Source organism: Neoarius graeffei, chromosome 25 (assembly GCF_027579695.1).
Source record: "Neoarius graeffei isolate fNeoGra1 chromosome 25, fNeoGra1.pri, whole genome shotgun sequence".
Classification (NCBI taxonomy): domain Eukaryota; kingdom Metazoa; phylum Chordata; class Actinopteri; order Siluriformes; family Ariidae; genus Neoarius; species Neoarius graeffei.
The window spans coordinates 7,330,833-7,348,214 of NC_083593.1; the positions used below are offsets into that span (position 1 = coordinate 7,330,833).

Here is a 17,382-nt window from a genome sequence, read left to right on the forward strand (position 1 = left end):
CCAGCCCTGCGGCCCAATCCATCAGCGCCTAGTCCGAGTGCTGATGTCAGCAGCTGTCCGGTCCACTCCAGTATCCGTTTCTATCAAAGGAATGTCGGAATGCCACACTGTGTGATGTCATGGCATAATCATGCCTGCTGGACTCACCACGCCACTTTAGTTGTGGCCCAAGGGGTGTGTTGCGGGTTTGCAGGCCTGCCAAGATCTCTATATATCAATGGGAGCCTGTCAGCGGATTGGCCTGCGTCCTTCTTGTTTTCACGTTGAGCTCAAATGGCAGGCCGTAGTATTTTTCTGAACAGTTAGAGCTACCAGTGATTATTCATGAGAGGATGTTTTCTTGTATCACTCGACCTTGCAGAATTTTTTCAATGGCAAATTTTGGATATTTACATACTGTGTGTATATATATTTTCTGATCTTTGTGTGTGAAACATCAGGTTCTGAAGCAGGACATGTTCCTGGATCGTTTTGTTTCAGAGACCAAGTTTCTTTTAACCTCCTAGGGCTTAGCGGTCACATGCGTGGACAGCACTTTATGGAAATTCGGAACAAGAATCCACATATGTGGACATACTTTTTGATGCTTAGTTTTTATTCTAATCAGGTTCTAATAAGCCCAAATAGCAAAGAGAAATAAAAAATGCATGTAAAAAAAACCAGCTTGGGCCTTAGGAGGTTAAAGCAGCATTGTCGTCTGAAAATTCCTTCCAGAACACAATGTTGGCTTATAGACAGGAAAATCATGTGTTTCAGTTTGCAAAATCGAAAATATTGAAACACATTTGGTTGCAGCAAGCAATTAACCCCCAAATCTGTGAAATGTACAGTACTGTACAAAAGTCTTAGGCGCATGTAAAGAAATGCTGTCGACCAAAAATGGCTTAAAAATAATGGAATGAAATGAAATGTTTCAACATTAAAAAAAAAAAAAAAATTACAAGCAGCAGTAAGCCGTAACAGATGAAGCAAAGTCAATATTTGGTGTGAGATGACCCTTCGGTTTAAAAAAAAAAAATGAATAGTAGTCTCGGGTACAATGAGGTCAGTTTTATGCGGAAATGAGCTGTAGGCTTTACTGAGCATCTTCCAGAACCAGCCACAGTTCTTCTGGACACTTTGTCACACTCGCTTCTTAATTTTACACGAAAACTCAGTAGCCTTCATTATGTTTTCTTTTTTAATCTGAAAAGTGCTGTCTTGTGTAATATGCTGCTCAGATACAACCTTTTTTCCTGTAACATTTAATTTTGTGCTGAAAAACAAACGTTTGGAACTCTAAAATGTTTTTGGACTGACTCGATAATGTCGGAGTCATAAAATAGAAATCTCTAACAAAGTTTGTACGGGAAAAAATAGTGTGGCTCAGGCTATATCTACAATGAGAGAGTACTAAGAGCCAATAGAATCGACTGGAATATTGAGCTACACCGTTTTGCCGTTGTCAGGAAGTCGACTGGTGCGTTGCGGAGGAACCCAGAAAGTAATGATTGCTTAAACACCAACTTGATGAACTCAGCTTCACCAGTTAGTGACCAGTTTTTCCACAGAAATAGGATTGATGCGATGCTAGTTCAGCAAACCTTTTTAGGAACTAGCCCACGGGTTTGTACACCAAGCCATTATGTAATCAGATTCTAACTGCACCAGTGCTAGCACCATGTCTGTGGAAAGGCGCCAATGGAGGCCAGCTGTAAGGTTGAAGTGTCTTGATGCAACATTTAAGCTTCGCTCCGCAGCACAGCTTTTTTTCCTCCGAGCCAAATCCCCTCTGCTTGGTGGAAACATTTCCTCCAAGTGCCCAGATTTACTGTGTCTTTCTTTACAACCCATGATTGTTTACTGTACGATCCTGAGCCTGTCTTTAGGAATGTAGAACAGATTTCTTCAACCTAATCTATTCTAACAGCCCCGAGTCACACTGCAGCAGGAAAAAAAAAAACACTACTACTGACGGACTACACTGAGAGCTTTCCTCCTTTCTATCCAACTTGTCCTGATGGTGTGGACATGTATCTGGTTATAAAAATAATCATAAATCATCTGTGAACATGAACATGGTCAGAATATAAAGAATATTCTATCTACATTCACTGGATATGAACAATCGCATGCTCTGATTTGGCTACTCGACTACTAGGCTATCAGTTCATATACCGTAAGTAGAGTAAGACAAAATGGCGGCGCGTGTTGCTGAAGCAACCGAGGACGAAATAAAAACTACTTGACAACAACAACAAACCCCCCCCCCCCCCCCCCCCCCCCCAAAAAAAAAAGGCAACAGAATATGGAAAGAAAGTATTTGATGGTAAGAACTTTTTTTTTTTCAATATTTATTATAGCAGCATTTTTCACAAATTGTTCCTGTCATTTCGCCGGTTTGTTTACATTCTAAGCGGAAATTATTTTATCGGACGTTTTGTATAAAGTTTTATTTACCGACTTTGTAAAAAATAAAAACGCTCTTTCTCAAAATCCAGTGAATGTGGATAGAATAAAACACTTATTCCACTCAATCTCGTCGTACGCAGCTTATAGTCAACTCAGCGCTACGGCGGCTATCAGCTCACGTACGACTTGATTTTGTGGAATAACTTAAATATTCCTCGCATTTTTTAATACCTTGAAGTTTTTTTTGGGAGGGGGAAATATGAGTGTTATTGATTTCTTCTGACATTTAAGTGATAGAAACAAGTTTTATTCTGTAAAAAGTTATAAAATGAATATTGTACAAAAATAAAAGTCTGCAGAGAGCTTTGGTTTAGTAACACGAAACAAGTAAGACAAGTTGTGTTTTTTTTTTTCTTTCCCCACAGGACTGGCAATACACTGCAGGGCGGAATTGTTAGTCAGCTTTCTTTTCATATTCTTACTGGAAATTTTCACCACATGTTTTAAAAGTTGCTTTGCATGTATACACTTTTTTAAAGAGTTTGTAAAAAGCTTCTACAAACTTAGTCACAACAAGACGACATTTAACGGTTGAACAAAGCGTCGTACACCAGGACAGAGGATAACAGGACACGACATGGACACGGGTGTGTGTGTGAGGATGGAGCCACGGGGCTGAGCTATTCAACACGCCGTGTCACTTTACTCATCAGAAGATGGTTTAGCGAATCGTGATTGAGCAGTTAAATCGAGGCGACTTGTGATTTGAGGACGATGAGGCTGAACGTATTGAACAGAACGTCTGAATTGTATGGATTTTTTTTTTCGCTCTGTTTGTGTTGCTTGCGAAAGACCAGGTTTTGTTCTGTAATCCCAGGAAATATTGTGCCATTCCCATAGGGCCTTTCCATGTGGCAGTGAGCTACAGTATGGAGAACAAACTCAGTCCCCTCGTCCCATGACGTACACATCACCAGCTGTTTCTGGTAGTGTGTGTGTGTGTGTGTATATGTGACTCTTCATGAAAGCCCTGTTTCACTGTTTGTGTGTAAGTTTGGATCTGGACTTTGTACTACGCCTGTCCTGCTTTTCAGGCATGTGGTGGGATACAGAGTGGCTCAACTTTCTTTTAACGAGGTTTGTTTCCGTTTACCTGAGAAATCCAGACAAAAATCAGATTTAAACTGTTGTGGAGCATTCTTTCAAGCACAAGACCCATTGGAAGGGTTCGTGAGGAACCTCAAGGACCTCCACCACGTTATCACCTTCCTGTCTAATCGGATGGAGATTTCAGTTTCGACTTTACTCTAGGAAGGATGTTTTCTATTTGTGATGATGCGTCTCCATGGGGCACAGCATAGTTGTGCTCAAAACCTTTGCTGTAGTGACTTTATTATGGTTGAAACTAAACATTGGGCAAGGACTGTATTTTCTCTCGCAAACAGATAATTGGTGGAAAGAGCACTTGGAGGACCGATGTTAACGTTTTTTTGTTTTCCCCCCAAGCTGCTCTGATTGAGTAAACACGATACTGGTCTACCACAGACCTAACTTTTTTTTTTTTTTTGTCTAATTTAGATGATTTTTTTCCTCACTGGTGCCAGATATAGTGAGGTGTTAGATGTGTCTGTCTTTCAAAATTAGATGTCAGCTTTTCTGTGGTTATGGGTTTTTTGTTTCAAAGCGTAATTGGTCCACTTGCCTTTGAGTTATTTCAGGGTTGTTGTTGTTGTTTTTTTTTAACGAGGTTGGACCATACAATTTCTCAAAACCAAAAAGTCAGTCGAGACGCTAATGTACTAATGTCCTAAAATGAGTAATTGATGATTTTTCCAGCCCAGATAAACCGTGAGGTCTACGTAGATGATCGCATCAGCTGCTTTTTCATAAAAACACATGCTCCACTTTGGCACCATCCAAGGTGAAGAGGGGAAAAAAGCTTCACAAATAAATAAGAGAAAAAAACACTCTAATACAATGGATTGCAATAAATAACAATAAGTTAATTAAATTTCAATAAATACATTTTCCATATAGACTATATATATATATAGATAACTTTCTGAATATTAAACATTTTTTGTGATGAGTCTGTTCTGGCTGCTGCGTCTTGAGTCTGGGTTGTGAGATGCGTGCTCTGTCTCGTCCGCACTGGCATGTTCGGCTATTTCTTCGGAAGGGCTTCAAATAAAGATCCACCGTTCTGTGCTCTCCACAGACGCCTTCATGCCGACACCACTTGCACCCATCTCGAGCACTCCCACACAACTGAAGTTATAGTTTGTGTATACCCAGACTGTCAGGTTGCGATTTTTCTGTGACTTGCTGATGGACTATGTTATTGTTGCCATTTAGACAGCATTTACATTTCAATCCCTGCTTATAATACTCTGAAGTGGTTTTGTAACAGTGAATACTGAGGTGTTGCTCCTGTCGCTGAAGTACATTTCCTGAAGGGTTGTTTTTTTTTTGGACATTAAATCTTTCTCCTTCGATTCTAACGTGCACCTATGTGCAGGAAAAAAAAACCCCCAATGACACACTCGAGACCTGCACTTTTCCTCCGAGAAGCAGCATTTGTCTCTGCACTGGCTTTGAGCCCTCTGGAGTGCGAGACTTTTGTATTTTGTCCAAGTGTCTTTTCGCTTCCCCAAGCGCACAAATCAGACGCAGGCACACTTCTTGGCGGAATGCTTCTTGAGAGTGTGGTACTCCAAACTGTCGTCCAAGAACGAGAGGTCATCGTCGAACGCTATGGGTCGACAGCAGGTCTGAGAAGGCGACTCTTTGTCAAGCTTCTTATTTTGGGTGAGGTTGTTCAGGATCTTGTCGTAGTTGGTCTCCGAGTCGTAACAGGGACCACTGCAGTACCTAAATATCAACTCCTCTTTGGTCCGGTAACCTAACCCCAGGTCTGTCACATTGAGGTGGATCTCTTTCAGAAGGCACCCGCGCCCTTGACCTTTGATCAGTTCATCCCGATTCCCTTTACCCCCTCTGCCTCCACCTCGTCCTCGACCTCTCTTCCTTTCTCCTCGTCCTCTCACTCCTCTCTCTGTGTTTGCTGCTCCTCTACGCCTCCCTTTTTCTTTCCCCGTGCCCTCAAAGTCCATCTCAGGAGAACGCCGCAGTCTGCCAATGGTTGCTGCAATGAAGTCCATTACATCATCAAACTGGTCTGGATGCAGTCCATTGATGTCATCTTTAACAGATAAACCAAGAGAAATCATCATAAGTCATGTCCTGGACTTGGGTGTGTTTTAAACTGTGTCTACATATTTCTATAAGGTGCAATATGATAAGCAGCTCCTTGTTTTACTGATTTGTATTTTCTACATTCTGTTCTCAAGGATGTTGAAAATGCATTTGGATTATGACATTGAGGTACAGCAGAATATATCTGTTCATCCACAAACTCAAAACATACGCACTGTCCTGCGTTTGAATAAAATGTAGCATCCTTTGATCTACATGTAATACACAATGATTTCATTATAGAAGGAACTCCATGAAGTTCCCTCTCTCACATGTCTGCTGAACAGACTGCACTATGGCATCTGGAAAAGCTCTCCTGAGACTAATAGGTGTTTTTGAAGCAAATTTTATTATGACTCAACAAGTAATTAAATCAAAAGAAAGCAAGAGCCCTTAAAATTCCATTAAGGTCCACTCTGAGTCAGGTAAGTCGAGGTAAGAAAGGGTATGGAAGGGTTTACCGGAGACAGGCAAGTCAGAGGACTGAAGGTTTTTCTTGTCCCAGGTCAGTCAAGGTAAGGAAGAATTTACTGGAGTCGGGTAAGTCAAGCGATGTTGGAGAAGGTTTTACTGGAGTCAGGAAAGTCAAGGTGGGGAAGAGTTTATTGGACACAGGTCAGTCAAGTTGGGGACGGGTTTACTGGAGCCAGGTAGGTCAGGGTAAGGAAGAGTTTACTGAGGCCAGATAAGTCTCAATAAGGAAGAGTTTACGAGAGACAGGGAAGTCAAGGTAAGGAAGGGTTTACTGGAGCAAGGTTGGTCACAGTAAGGAGGGGTTTACTGGGGCCAGGTAGGTCAAGGTATGGAAGGGTTTACTGGGGGCCAGGTAAGTCTAGATAAGGAAGAATTTACTAGAGACAGGGAAGTCAAGGTAAGGAAGGGTTTACTGGAGCAAGGTTGGTCATGGTAAGGAAGGGTTTACCGGGGTCAGGTAGGTCAAGGTAAGGAAGGGTTTACTGGGGGCCAGGTAAGTCTGGATAAGGAAGAGTTTACTGGAGACAGGGAAATCAAGGTAAGGAAGATTTTATTGGAGCCAGGTAAGGAAGGGTTTACTAGATCCAGGTAAGTCAAGGTAAGGAAAGGTTACTGGGGCCAGGTACATTGAGATAAGGAAGAGTTTACTAGAGCTGGGTAAGTCAAGGTAAGTTGAGGAAGGGTTTATTGGAGCCAGGTATGTCAAGGTATTAGAGTAAAGGTTTCAGGGAACATACTACAGTGGTGCTTGAAAGTTTGTGAACCCTTTAGAATTTTCTATATTTCTGCATAAATATGACCTAAAACGTCATCAGATTTTCACACAAGTCCTAAAAGTAGATAAAGAGAACCCAGTTAAACAAATGAGACAAAAATATTATACTTGGTCATTTATTTTTTGAGGAAAATGATCCAATATTACATATCTGCAAGTGGCAAAAGTATGTAAACCTTTGCTTTCAGTATCTGGTGTGACCCCCTTGTGCAGCAATAACTGCAACTAGACGTTTCCGGTAACTGTTGATCAGTCCTGCACACCGGCTTGGAGGAATTTTAGCCCATTCCTCCGTACAGAACAGCTTCAACTCTGGGATGTTGGTGGGTTTCCTCACATGAACTGCTCGCTTCAGGTCCTTCCACAACATTTCCATTGGATTAAGGTCAGGACTTTGACTTGGCCATTCCAAAACATTAACTTGATTCTTCTTTAACCATTCTTTGGTAGGACGACTTGTGTGCTTAGGGTCGTTGTCTTGCTGCATGACCCACCTCCTCTTGAGATTCAGTTCATGGACAGATGTCCTGACATTTTCCTTTAGAATTCACTGGTATAATTCAGAATTCATTGTTCCATCAATGATGGCAAGCCATGCTGGCCCAGATGCAGCAAAACAGGCCCAAACCATGATACTACCACCACCATGTTTCACAGATAGGATAAGGTTCTTATGCTGGAATGCAGTGTTTTTCTTTCTCCAAACATAAAGCTTCTCGTTTAAACCAAAAAGTTCTATTTTGGTCTCATCCGTCCACAAAACATTTTTTCCAATAGCCTTCTGGCTTGTCCATGTGATCTTTAGCAAACTGCAGACAAACAGCAATGTTCTTTTTGGAGAGCAGTGGTTTTCTCCTTGCAACCCTGCCATGCACACCATTGTTGTTCAGTGTTCTCCTGATGGTGGACTCATGAACATTAACATTAGCCAATGTGAGAGAGGCCTTCAGTTGCTAAGAAGTTACCCTGGGGTCCTTTGTGACCTCGCCGACTATTACACGCCTTGCTCTTGGAGTGATCTTTGTTGGTCGACCACTCTTGAGGAGGGTAACAATGGTCCTGAATTTCCTCCATTTGTACACAATCTGTCTGACTGTGCATTGGTGGAGTCCAAACTCTTTAGAGATGGTTTTGTAACCTTTTCCAGCCTGATGAGCATCAACAATGCTTTTTCTGAGGTCCTCAGAAATCTCCTTTGTTTGTGCCATGATACACTTCCACAAACATGTGTTGTGAAGCTCAGACTTTGATAGATCCCTGTTCTTTAAATAAAACAGGGTGCCCACTCACACCTGATTGTCATCCCATTGATTGAAAACACCTGACTCTAATTTCACCTTCAAATTAACTGCTCATCCTAGAGGTTCACATACTTTTGCCACTCACAGATATGTAATATTGGATCATTTTCCTCAATAAATAAATGACCAATTATAATATTTTTGTCTTATTTGTTTAACTGGGTTCTCTTTATCTACTCTTAGGACTTGTGTGAAAATCTGATGGTGTTTTAGGTCACATTTATGCAGGAATATAGAAAATTCTAAAGGGTTCACAAACTTTCAAGCACCACTGTATGTGGTGAGTGTGAGAAAACTTGTAATTCTTCATGTCCTGGGATTATCTTTTTACTTTTTCAGTTTATATAGCAAGCAGACTGGCTTTGCCCTCAGATAGGTGGAGCTGTCTGAATTTCATTAACTGTCCCCTGTAGATTCTGACACCAGTAGTGTTGTACAATCCATGTTAATGCCTGGCTGGCTGGCTCCGTACAACAGTACCAGGTGTGATCATGAACACTGTTTATATACACACTGTCCTTTGACAAAAGGACTGTCTTTTGTTGTCCAGAATGACAGGGCTATGATGCCCAGGGACATGCAAAATTTGAGCTGTTTACAACTGGCGTTCTAGAGTTGAACACTACTTCTGAGGCACTGTAACATGGTCGGCTGGGCATCAAACCACTGAATTGATTTACTTAGCTGACTTGAGCAAGAGTTTTGGTTTCGATACATTGGTGTATTGTGAAAACCAGACATTCATAATGGCATTTAAATGGATACTATTCCAGACAGTGATGCTCGTCACTAAACATCGGAATGGCGTTAAAAGATGCTGTTCTTAAGATAAGAGGTGGAGCGTTCAGCAAGATATGTCTCACTTAGCATTCCATGCCTTATCTAGAAAATTTGCAGGTTTACTACTGTGTAAAGACAAGCTAGTGTCATCTTTAGTTAAACAAATGGAGATTCCTCCCACACAGCTGTTGAAATGGACATAAACACAATGAAAGTACGAGTGTTGCCTAAAACGTCCATCCTCTACAAAACCTTTCCCTACGGATGCTCATTTATCTAGATTCTCAGCAGCGTTGTGGTTATGGACATGGGTATTTCATAGTAAACACATTCTCATTTACTGAGCAAAGCACTAATGAGGACCAACCATTCAAAGAAGGAATGTCATTTTGGCCGTTGCTGTGCCTCCTGACCTCTCCTGTTGTCTTCGAAAAGTCATTATCATGTTTCGGAATGTCAGATACTAATTAAACCATCTCTGACCATTGTGTACAAAGTACGGCTTTGCAAAATGCTGAAAAATACGATTACATACCTCTACTAAGAGAAATCTTTTCTAAGTGGTTTCTGCTAAATAGTTGCTAACCATAGTGGTTTACAAACTCTAGTTTCCCTGCAACCACATTTGGACAGCAGTCTGTTGGCAATTGTGTCATTGTGGGAAAATTTTGCATGATCATCCATGGCACAAGAAGAATGGCTTAATATAATTTTTGTTTGGGAAAATAAACTGATAAACACGTACTGACAGTCCAATGCTGAAAGGTAAGATATCATACTGATATCTGTATTTTTTCAGCTGATAAACAAGGTGATGTCTCAAAATAATAAATAAGTATATGATCATCATCATAAGCACTATTCACTGATTATTCACCGACTTACATTGTTCTTCCATGGAGCCTTGTTTCAGACTGTCTGTTTCGAGATGTGAGTTTATGACTGGGTCCAGGACGAGCAGCTCACTGCGACGCTCGGCTTGAGGAGCTCTCCTGGAAGGCTGCAGCTGGTTGAAGAGAGGGCGAGCGGATACAGAGCTCAGGAGCAACAAACACGTAGCTAGAACATCCCATAACTTCATTTTAGACTCAGTTCCTACGGAAGGAGCTGCAACGAAACAAAGATAGTTCGGAAGCTTGTATGGTCGTTAATGCACATGATTAAGTGAGGAATTCTTTCCATTCCTCTTCTGACAATAATGCAATCAATAAGTGTCGAGTAAGCTCACGTATGAAATTTGTGCACTATGATTTGGGGAACAATATCCACAATATTTTATTTTCTCCTGTCCTGTTTCTCCCCCCCAACATTGCTTCAGACATTGCATGGTGCAAAACAGGCTCCAGAATATTCGAACTAAATCTGATTAAAAGTGAATGAATAGCCAAAATCCCAAACGTTCTTAAAAATGTTATGGATTTCAAGCATGTTCATTCCAGACACATTATTTATAACTTCTCAGAAAAATGCAGTACTGTTTCTGCACATTTTCAGTTAATGCTTAACAGATTTTTGTCAATATGCTGAAGAGAAAATGCTTTGTGGCAGACCAACTTCTGTTCCCTATTTACAGTTCCAGCCTTCAGCACAAGATAGCTTTATAGACGACATCGAAAGTTGATGATAAAATGCTTTTTATCATCATAGATAAATATTGAGGTTGGTGAGGAGATACTTGCGTTACAGTTTTGCTTGATTTGTTATATGTGGCAAGAGAGATGAAGTTGGGAAATCTATATAAAATTCTTTTTCTCAGGATGAGATTTGATTGCATTGGGAGCAGATTTGTGTATATATAAAGGCAAAACGGTTGAAGAAATGACTTCTCTGAGAAGTTAAATGGATGCATAACAGAACCCCAGGGCTGCATGTGAGGTTATGACCCAAAGTCAGAGTAGGAACTGAGAGAAGCATGCAGCTCTGGTGCCACGAATGCAAATAAACACCACACAACTTCTGCACTCACATCATCATCACATGCATCATGCATGCACGACCCTGGTGATCTGGGTTTCTGTGCAGAGCTCAAATCGGATCCATATATATATATATATATTTGAAGTAATTTCTGCATAATTTTGACTCACCTTAAATTGGGCCCATGCAGACCTGCAGTTCACAACACATAAACGCAGTTCTAGATGGCTCCAAAAAGCATTAGAGAGAGTGTATCCGTGAGGGATCCCCCCCAGAATATTGTCTTTCCTCATCCATTTATCCACAGTATCCAAGTTGCTGTGTTTCTGTCTCTACAGAGAAATCTTGGGCTCGTCTGTGCGCACGGAGTCGCGCGATAACCGGATGCTGCTGAGCTCCGTGTCGGTAATCTGAGAGAAATCCACCATCACCGAGTGCCAAAAGCTAAATGAAGACATCAGGGCTTTCCGAGCTGCCGTGGGATCAGTCTACTGTTTACTTCTGAGCGCAAAACATCGTTGCGCAACAAAGAGCGAAACCCGAGGGCATCCTGCGCTCAGGGGCACAAACCCAAGTACATTCCTCCTCGGGTCAGCTCGAGACTCAGACCCAGCGCAGCGCATTGCATGCCTTCCGTCACACCCGCGATATTCCGGCGTGAATCAGGTCCATTCGCGTCTCCCCGCAGCACGCAGATGCGCCTTTACGCGTGAAGCTGTGCCACCGACCGCACGCGCTTTAAATAGATTAATGCCGCTGACGTTTCTTTAAGTCCAGCCTCCAGCCTTCAGTTCCACCAGAGCAGCGCGGTATGTTGTCTGTTCATCGATATCGCGATTTTTATTTATTTATTTGTGTGTAATACCGGTATAATATCATTGATACCGATATAGCTGCAATCATGAGCTCTGGACCAAAACTGATGCACTCTGAGAAAATCAAAGTACCAAACTCGACTTTTCCGTGTCGCAAGACTGAAACTTTTCAAGTGCAGAGTCTGGACCTTCAGTAGACCTTTGCACCTCTGAACCTTTTCAGATCCCTGGAGTCCACTTTTGGGCCTCTCATTAGACTTTCGCGTAAAGGCAAAGCAAATTGATTTACAAAGTGCATTTCATACACGCAAGGCATTTCCAAATCAAATCAACAAACACAGAGACAGAAATACATGTGAAAAGAAATGAAACTAGACTTTCCTGCAAAGAAAAAAAAATGTAAATAGATAGATAGTGATTGAAAGAGAGAGGGAGTGAAAGACAAAGGGGTTAATCAGTGTTTAAACACAAAGAAATTAAGAAAGAGATGGAGAAGGTGATGAAGATGGTAAGATGGACAGAAATAAAGAGAGAGATTAACTAGATAGATAGATAGATAGATAGATAGATAGATAGATAGATAGATAGATAGATAGATAGTAAAAGACTGAAAGAGAGAGTGAAAGACTGAAAGAGAGAGGGAGTGAAAGAGAAAGGGGTTAATCAGAGTTTAGACAAATAAATTAAGAAAGAGATGGGGAAGGTGATGAAGATGGTAAGATGGACAGAAATGAAGAGAAAGAGAGATTAGATAGATAGTGACTGAAAGAGAGTGATGAGATAGACTGGTACCAAAATTCAAAAAAGTGCTTATTTAAAGAGTTAAAGGCATTTTTGAGACAAAGTCGGCAAACAGTCTTATTTTGTCAATTTGGGTGTGCCGAATTCAAATCTGCAATATGCCGAGCTCTATCTGACCTCTGTTGACCTCTAGAGGTCATTGAACTTTGGGCCTGTAAACGTCTCAGCTGAACCCAGTTTCTCAGCTTTCTAAGGAATGAAATGTACTAAAATGATTAATGAAGTTAGCAAATGGCCTTGTTTGTTAAATGTTTGGGTGCTGAATTCATTTTTCATTTGTAAAACGACATATGACCTCTGATAATCTCAAGGTCATTAAACTTGGCCTATAGGCCTATGCATTTAACGGCATTTTTAAACTGACTTTACTCCCCCAAAAAGAATATGAACAGGCAAAAAACAAATAGAAAGGAACAAAGACAACATTAAATGCCAGTCCATGTACATGTGACTTACTTTTCACAATGAGAATGCCTCGGCGATCACCTTACATAACATTGCATTACATTTAGCGGTTATTGTTTATACAAAGCTACTGAAAAAAGGACAGATTCAGCAGCATACAAAATGTGGGGGCATACAGGGTATACAGGTTAATCAGGGTTAGTATATATGAGAGTTTTTTTGTTTGTTGTTTGTTTTTTGTAAAGGCTTTACCCCGTTTAAAACAAAACAAAAAACAAACAACAAAGAAAAAAACTCTCATATATACTAACCCTGATTAACCTGTATACCCTGTATACCCCCACATTTTGTATGCTGCTGAATCTGTCCTTTTTTCAGTAGCTTTGTATAAACAATAACCGCTAAATGTAATGCAATGTTATGTAAGGTGATCGCCGAGGCATTCTCATTGTGAAAAGTAAGTCACATGTACATGGACTGGCATTTAATGTTGTATTTGCTCCTTTCTATTTGTTTTTTGCCTGTTCATATTCTTTTTGGGGGAGTAAAGTCAGTTTAAAAAATGCCGTTAAATGCATAGGCCTATAGGCCAAGTTTAATGACCTTGAGGTTATCAGAGGTCATATGTCGTTTTACAAATGAAAAATGAATTCAGCACCCAAACATTTAACAAACAAGGCCATTTGCTAACTTCATTAATCATTTTAGTACATTTCATTCCTTAGAAAGCTGAGAAACTGGGTTTAACTGAGACGTTTACAGGCACAAAGTTCAATGACCTCTAGAGGTCAACAGAGGTCAGATAGAGCTCGGCATATTGCAGATTTGAATTCGGCACACCCAAACTGACAAAATAAGACTGTTTGCTGACTTTGTCTCAAAAATGCCTTTGGGTGTCACAATTCTGGATTTTGGTACCAGTCTAAGAGGTCATCAGAGTTTAGACACAAATTATGAAAGAAATGGGGAAGGTGTTAGATAGATAGATAGATAGATAGATAGATAGATAGACAGATAGACAGATAGATAGATAGATAGATAGATAGATAGATAGATAGATAGATAGATAGATAGATAGATAGAGAAAAATTGAAAGACGGAGTGAAAGATTGAAAGAGAAAGGGATTAATCAGAGTTTAGACACAAATAAATTAAGAGATGGGGAAGGTGATGATGGTAAGATAGACAGAAATAAAGAAATGGAAAGAGAGATATATATATTAACTAGATAGATAGATAGATAGATAGATAGATAGATAGATAGATAGATAGATAGAGTGCTCAGCGTAAATGAGTACACCCCTTTTGAAAAGTAACATTTTAAACAATATCTCAATGAACACAAACAATTTCCAAAATGTTGACAAGACAAAGTTTAATATAACATCTGTTTAACTTATAACGGGAAAGTAAGATTAATAATATAAACTTAGATTACACATTTTTCAGTTTTACTCAAATTAGGGTGGTGCAAAAATGAGTACACCCCACAACAAAAACTACTCCATCTAGTACTTTGTATGGCCTCCATGATTTTTAATGACAGCACCAAGTCTTCTAGGCATGGAATGAACAAGTTGGTGACATTTTGCAACATCAATCTTTTTCCATTCTTCAACAACGACCTCTTTTAGTGACTGGATGCTGGACGGAGAGTGATGCTCAACTTGTCTCTTCAGAATTCCCCATAGGTGTTCGATTGGGTTCAGATCAGGAGACGTACTTGGCCACTGAATCACTTTCACCCTGTTCTTCTTCAGAAATCCAACAGTGAACTTAGATGTGTGTTTAGGATCATTGTCATGTTGGAAAAGTGCACAACGACCAAGGGCATGGAGTGATGGTAGCATCTTCTCTTTCAGTATAGAGCAATACATCTGTGAATTCATGATGTCATCAATGAAATGCAGCTCCCCGACACCAGCAGCACTCATGCAGCCCCACATAAGGACACTGCCACCACCATGTTTCACTGTAGGCACCATGCATTTTTCTTTGTATTCCTCACCTTTGCGACACCATACAGTTTTGAAGCCATCAGTTCCAAAAACATTTATCTTGGTCTCATCACTCCAGAGTATAGAGTCCCAGTAGTCTTCATCTTTGTCAGCATGGGCCCTGGCAAACTCTAGGCGGGCTTTTTTTGTGCCTGGGCTTTAGGAGAGATTTCTTTCATGGACGGCATCTGTGCATGCCATTCCTCTGCAGCGTACGCCGTATTGTGTCACGGGAAATAGTCACCCCAGTTTGGCTTTCTACTTCTTTAGATAACTGCAGTGAACTTGCATGCCAATTTTCTTCAACCCTTCTCATCAGAAGACGCTCCTGTCGAGGTGTTAACTTCCACGGACGACCTGGACGTCTCTGTGAGATGGTTGCAGTTCCATTGTTCTTAAATTTTTGTACCACTTTTGCTACAGTATTCTGACTGATCAGTAAAGCTTTGCTGATCTTCTTGTAGTCTTCACCTTTGTGATGGAAAGAAATTATTTTCTTTGGGGAATTCTGAAGAGACAAGTTGAGCATCACTCTCCGTCCAGCATCCAGTCACTAAAAGAGGTCGTTGTTGAAGAATGGAAAAAGATTGATGTTGCAAAATGTTGCCAACTTGTTCATTCCATGCCTAGAAGACTTGGTGCTGTCATTAAAAATCATGGAGGCCATACAAAGTACTAGATGGAGTAGTTTTTGTTGTGGGGTGTACTCATTTTTGCACCACCCTAATTTGAGTAAAACTGAAAAATGTGTAATCTAAGTTATATTATTAACCTTACTTTCCCGTTATAAGTTAAACAGATGTTATATTAAACTTTGTCTTTTCAACATTTTGGAAATTGTTTGTGTTCATTGAGATATTGTTTAAAATGTTACTTTTCAAAAGGGGTGTACTCATTTACGCTGAGCACTGATAGATAGATAGATAGATAGATAGATAGATAGATAGATAGATAGATAGATAGATAGATAGATAGATAGATAGATAGATAGATAGATAGATAGTGAAACATTGAAAGAGAGAGGGAGTGAAAGAGAAAGCGGTTAATCAGAGTTTAGACACAAACAAAAGAAAGAGATGGCGAAGGTGATGATAGTAGGATGACAGAAATAAAGAGAAAGAGAGAGATTAGATAGATAGTGATTGAAAGAGAGTGATGGGGTCATCAGAGTTTAGACACAAATTATGAAAGAAATGGGAAAGGTGTTAAAGATTTGTAGATCGATAGATAGTGAAAAATTGAAAGACGGAGTGAAAGATTGAAAGAGAGAGGGAGTGTGTTAGGTCTAAGATGCATTTAAGTGATTAATGTTAGTTTTATAGTTTTAAGTTAGTTTTATAATTACAGAATATAATTTAGGATTGTTAAGACTTTATGATTCTAATGTTAAGAACATATTCTTGATATGAGATGTTTTGCTTATGACTGTCTTTGTTTAGGTTTGTTCTAAAGAATCGATTCAGTGAAGCTTTCGTTGAGATCATAATGAATATACAGAATGTCCGTATTTTATACGGATTTGATTTAATGAACATAGTATATGGGCGTACAAATAAAGTTATACGGATTCTTTTTAACAAAAAAAAACCCTTCAATATTTATTTAGAGCTATAATCAATTCCCACGATGATAAAAGAGCACATAACATTCACACTTTGTGGTTTTTTGTCAAACATTGAAGCTTTGTATTCATTCTTAAAAAGTAACTGGGATATATCATTGTTAATTATCATTCAAATTTTAGGTAAATCATTTTAATTTGCATCTTATAAGGATTTTATAAGGGAAATAAGGATTTTGGAAGTTATAGATTTCTATAACTATAATTTCTATTTCTATAATTTCTATAGATTTCTAACAATCTTAAATCACAATCCTAGCTATAAACTAACTTAAATCATGGCTTTAAATCTAACTTTTAATTCCCAATACACATTGGCTATGCAGCTGTGGTTGTGTGTGATATCAAAGGCCATTGTGAGTGTGTGTGATATCATCGCAGACCCTGTCGCCATCTAGACACATCTCTGATCAAAAATACACGTTTCATATCAAAATAAACAAAATGTTCCCAAACAATGTCCAGCCGAGACATAAGGTCATTTTAACTGAGAAATTAATCCTTAATTTTGTCACAAATATAAATTGCTGCCTTCTTGGTCAAGAATAATACTTATATAAACCTAACAGAGTGAAAGAGAAAGGAGTTAATCAGAGTTTAGACAAATAAATTAAGAAAGAGATGGAGAAGGTGATGATAGTAAGATGGACAGAACAAAAGAAATGAAGAGCTAGAGAGAGAAAGAGAGAGATTAGATAGATAGATAGTGATTGAAAGAGAGAACGAAAGTGACGGGGGGTCATCAGAGTTCAGACACAAATTATGAAAGAAATGGGGAAGGTGTTAGATAGATAGATAGATAGATAGATAGATAGATAGATAGATAGATAGATAGATAGATAGATTTTTA

At 39.6% G+C, this 17,382-nt stretch overlaps 1 protein-coding gene across 2 annotated transcripts; it reads right to left on the reverse strand.

Moving 5' to 3' along the window:
• Positions 1–4,785: 4,785 nt before the first annotated feature.
• gdnfa (glial cell derived neurotrophic factor a) lies at positions 4,786–13,213 on the reverse strand. 2 transcript variants are annotated; one of them, XM_060908147.1, is made up of 3 exons: positions 13,198–13,213; positions 9,862–10,071; positions 4,786–5,593 (listed from the first exon to the last, which is right to left on the reverse strand). In XM_060908147.1, exons 2-3 carry the CDS (start codon positions 10,055–10,057, stop codon positions 5,055–5,057), a joined length of 735 nt encoding a protein of 244 aa, XP_060764130.1. In that variant the 5' UTR covers positions 10,058–10,071; positions 13,198–13,213; the 3' UTR covers positions 4,786–5,054. The 2 variants fall into 2 exon arrangements, with proteins under 2 accessions (XP_060764130.1, XP_060764129.1); XM_060908146.1 differs by lacking the exon at positions 13,198–13,213 and having other exon boundaries at positions 9,862–10,083.
• Positions 13,214–17,382: the final 4,169 nt, after the last annotated feature.

Coding starts and splice junctions, on each gene's coding strand:
- gdnfa (XM_060908147.1), bottom strand. CDS start 10,057: ATGAAGTTATGGGATGTTCTAGCTACGTGTTTGTTGCTCCTGAGCTCT. Junction 5,594..9,861: donor AGGCTCCATGGAAGAACAAT/GTAAGTCGGTGA, acceptor TATCTGTTAAAG/ATGACATCAATGGACTGCAT.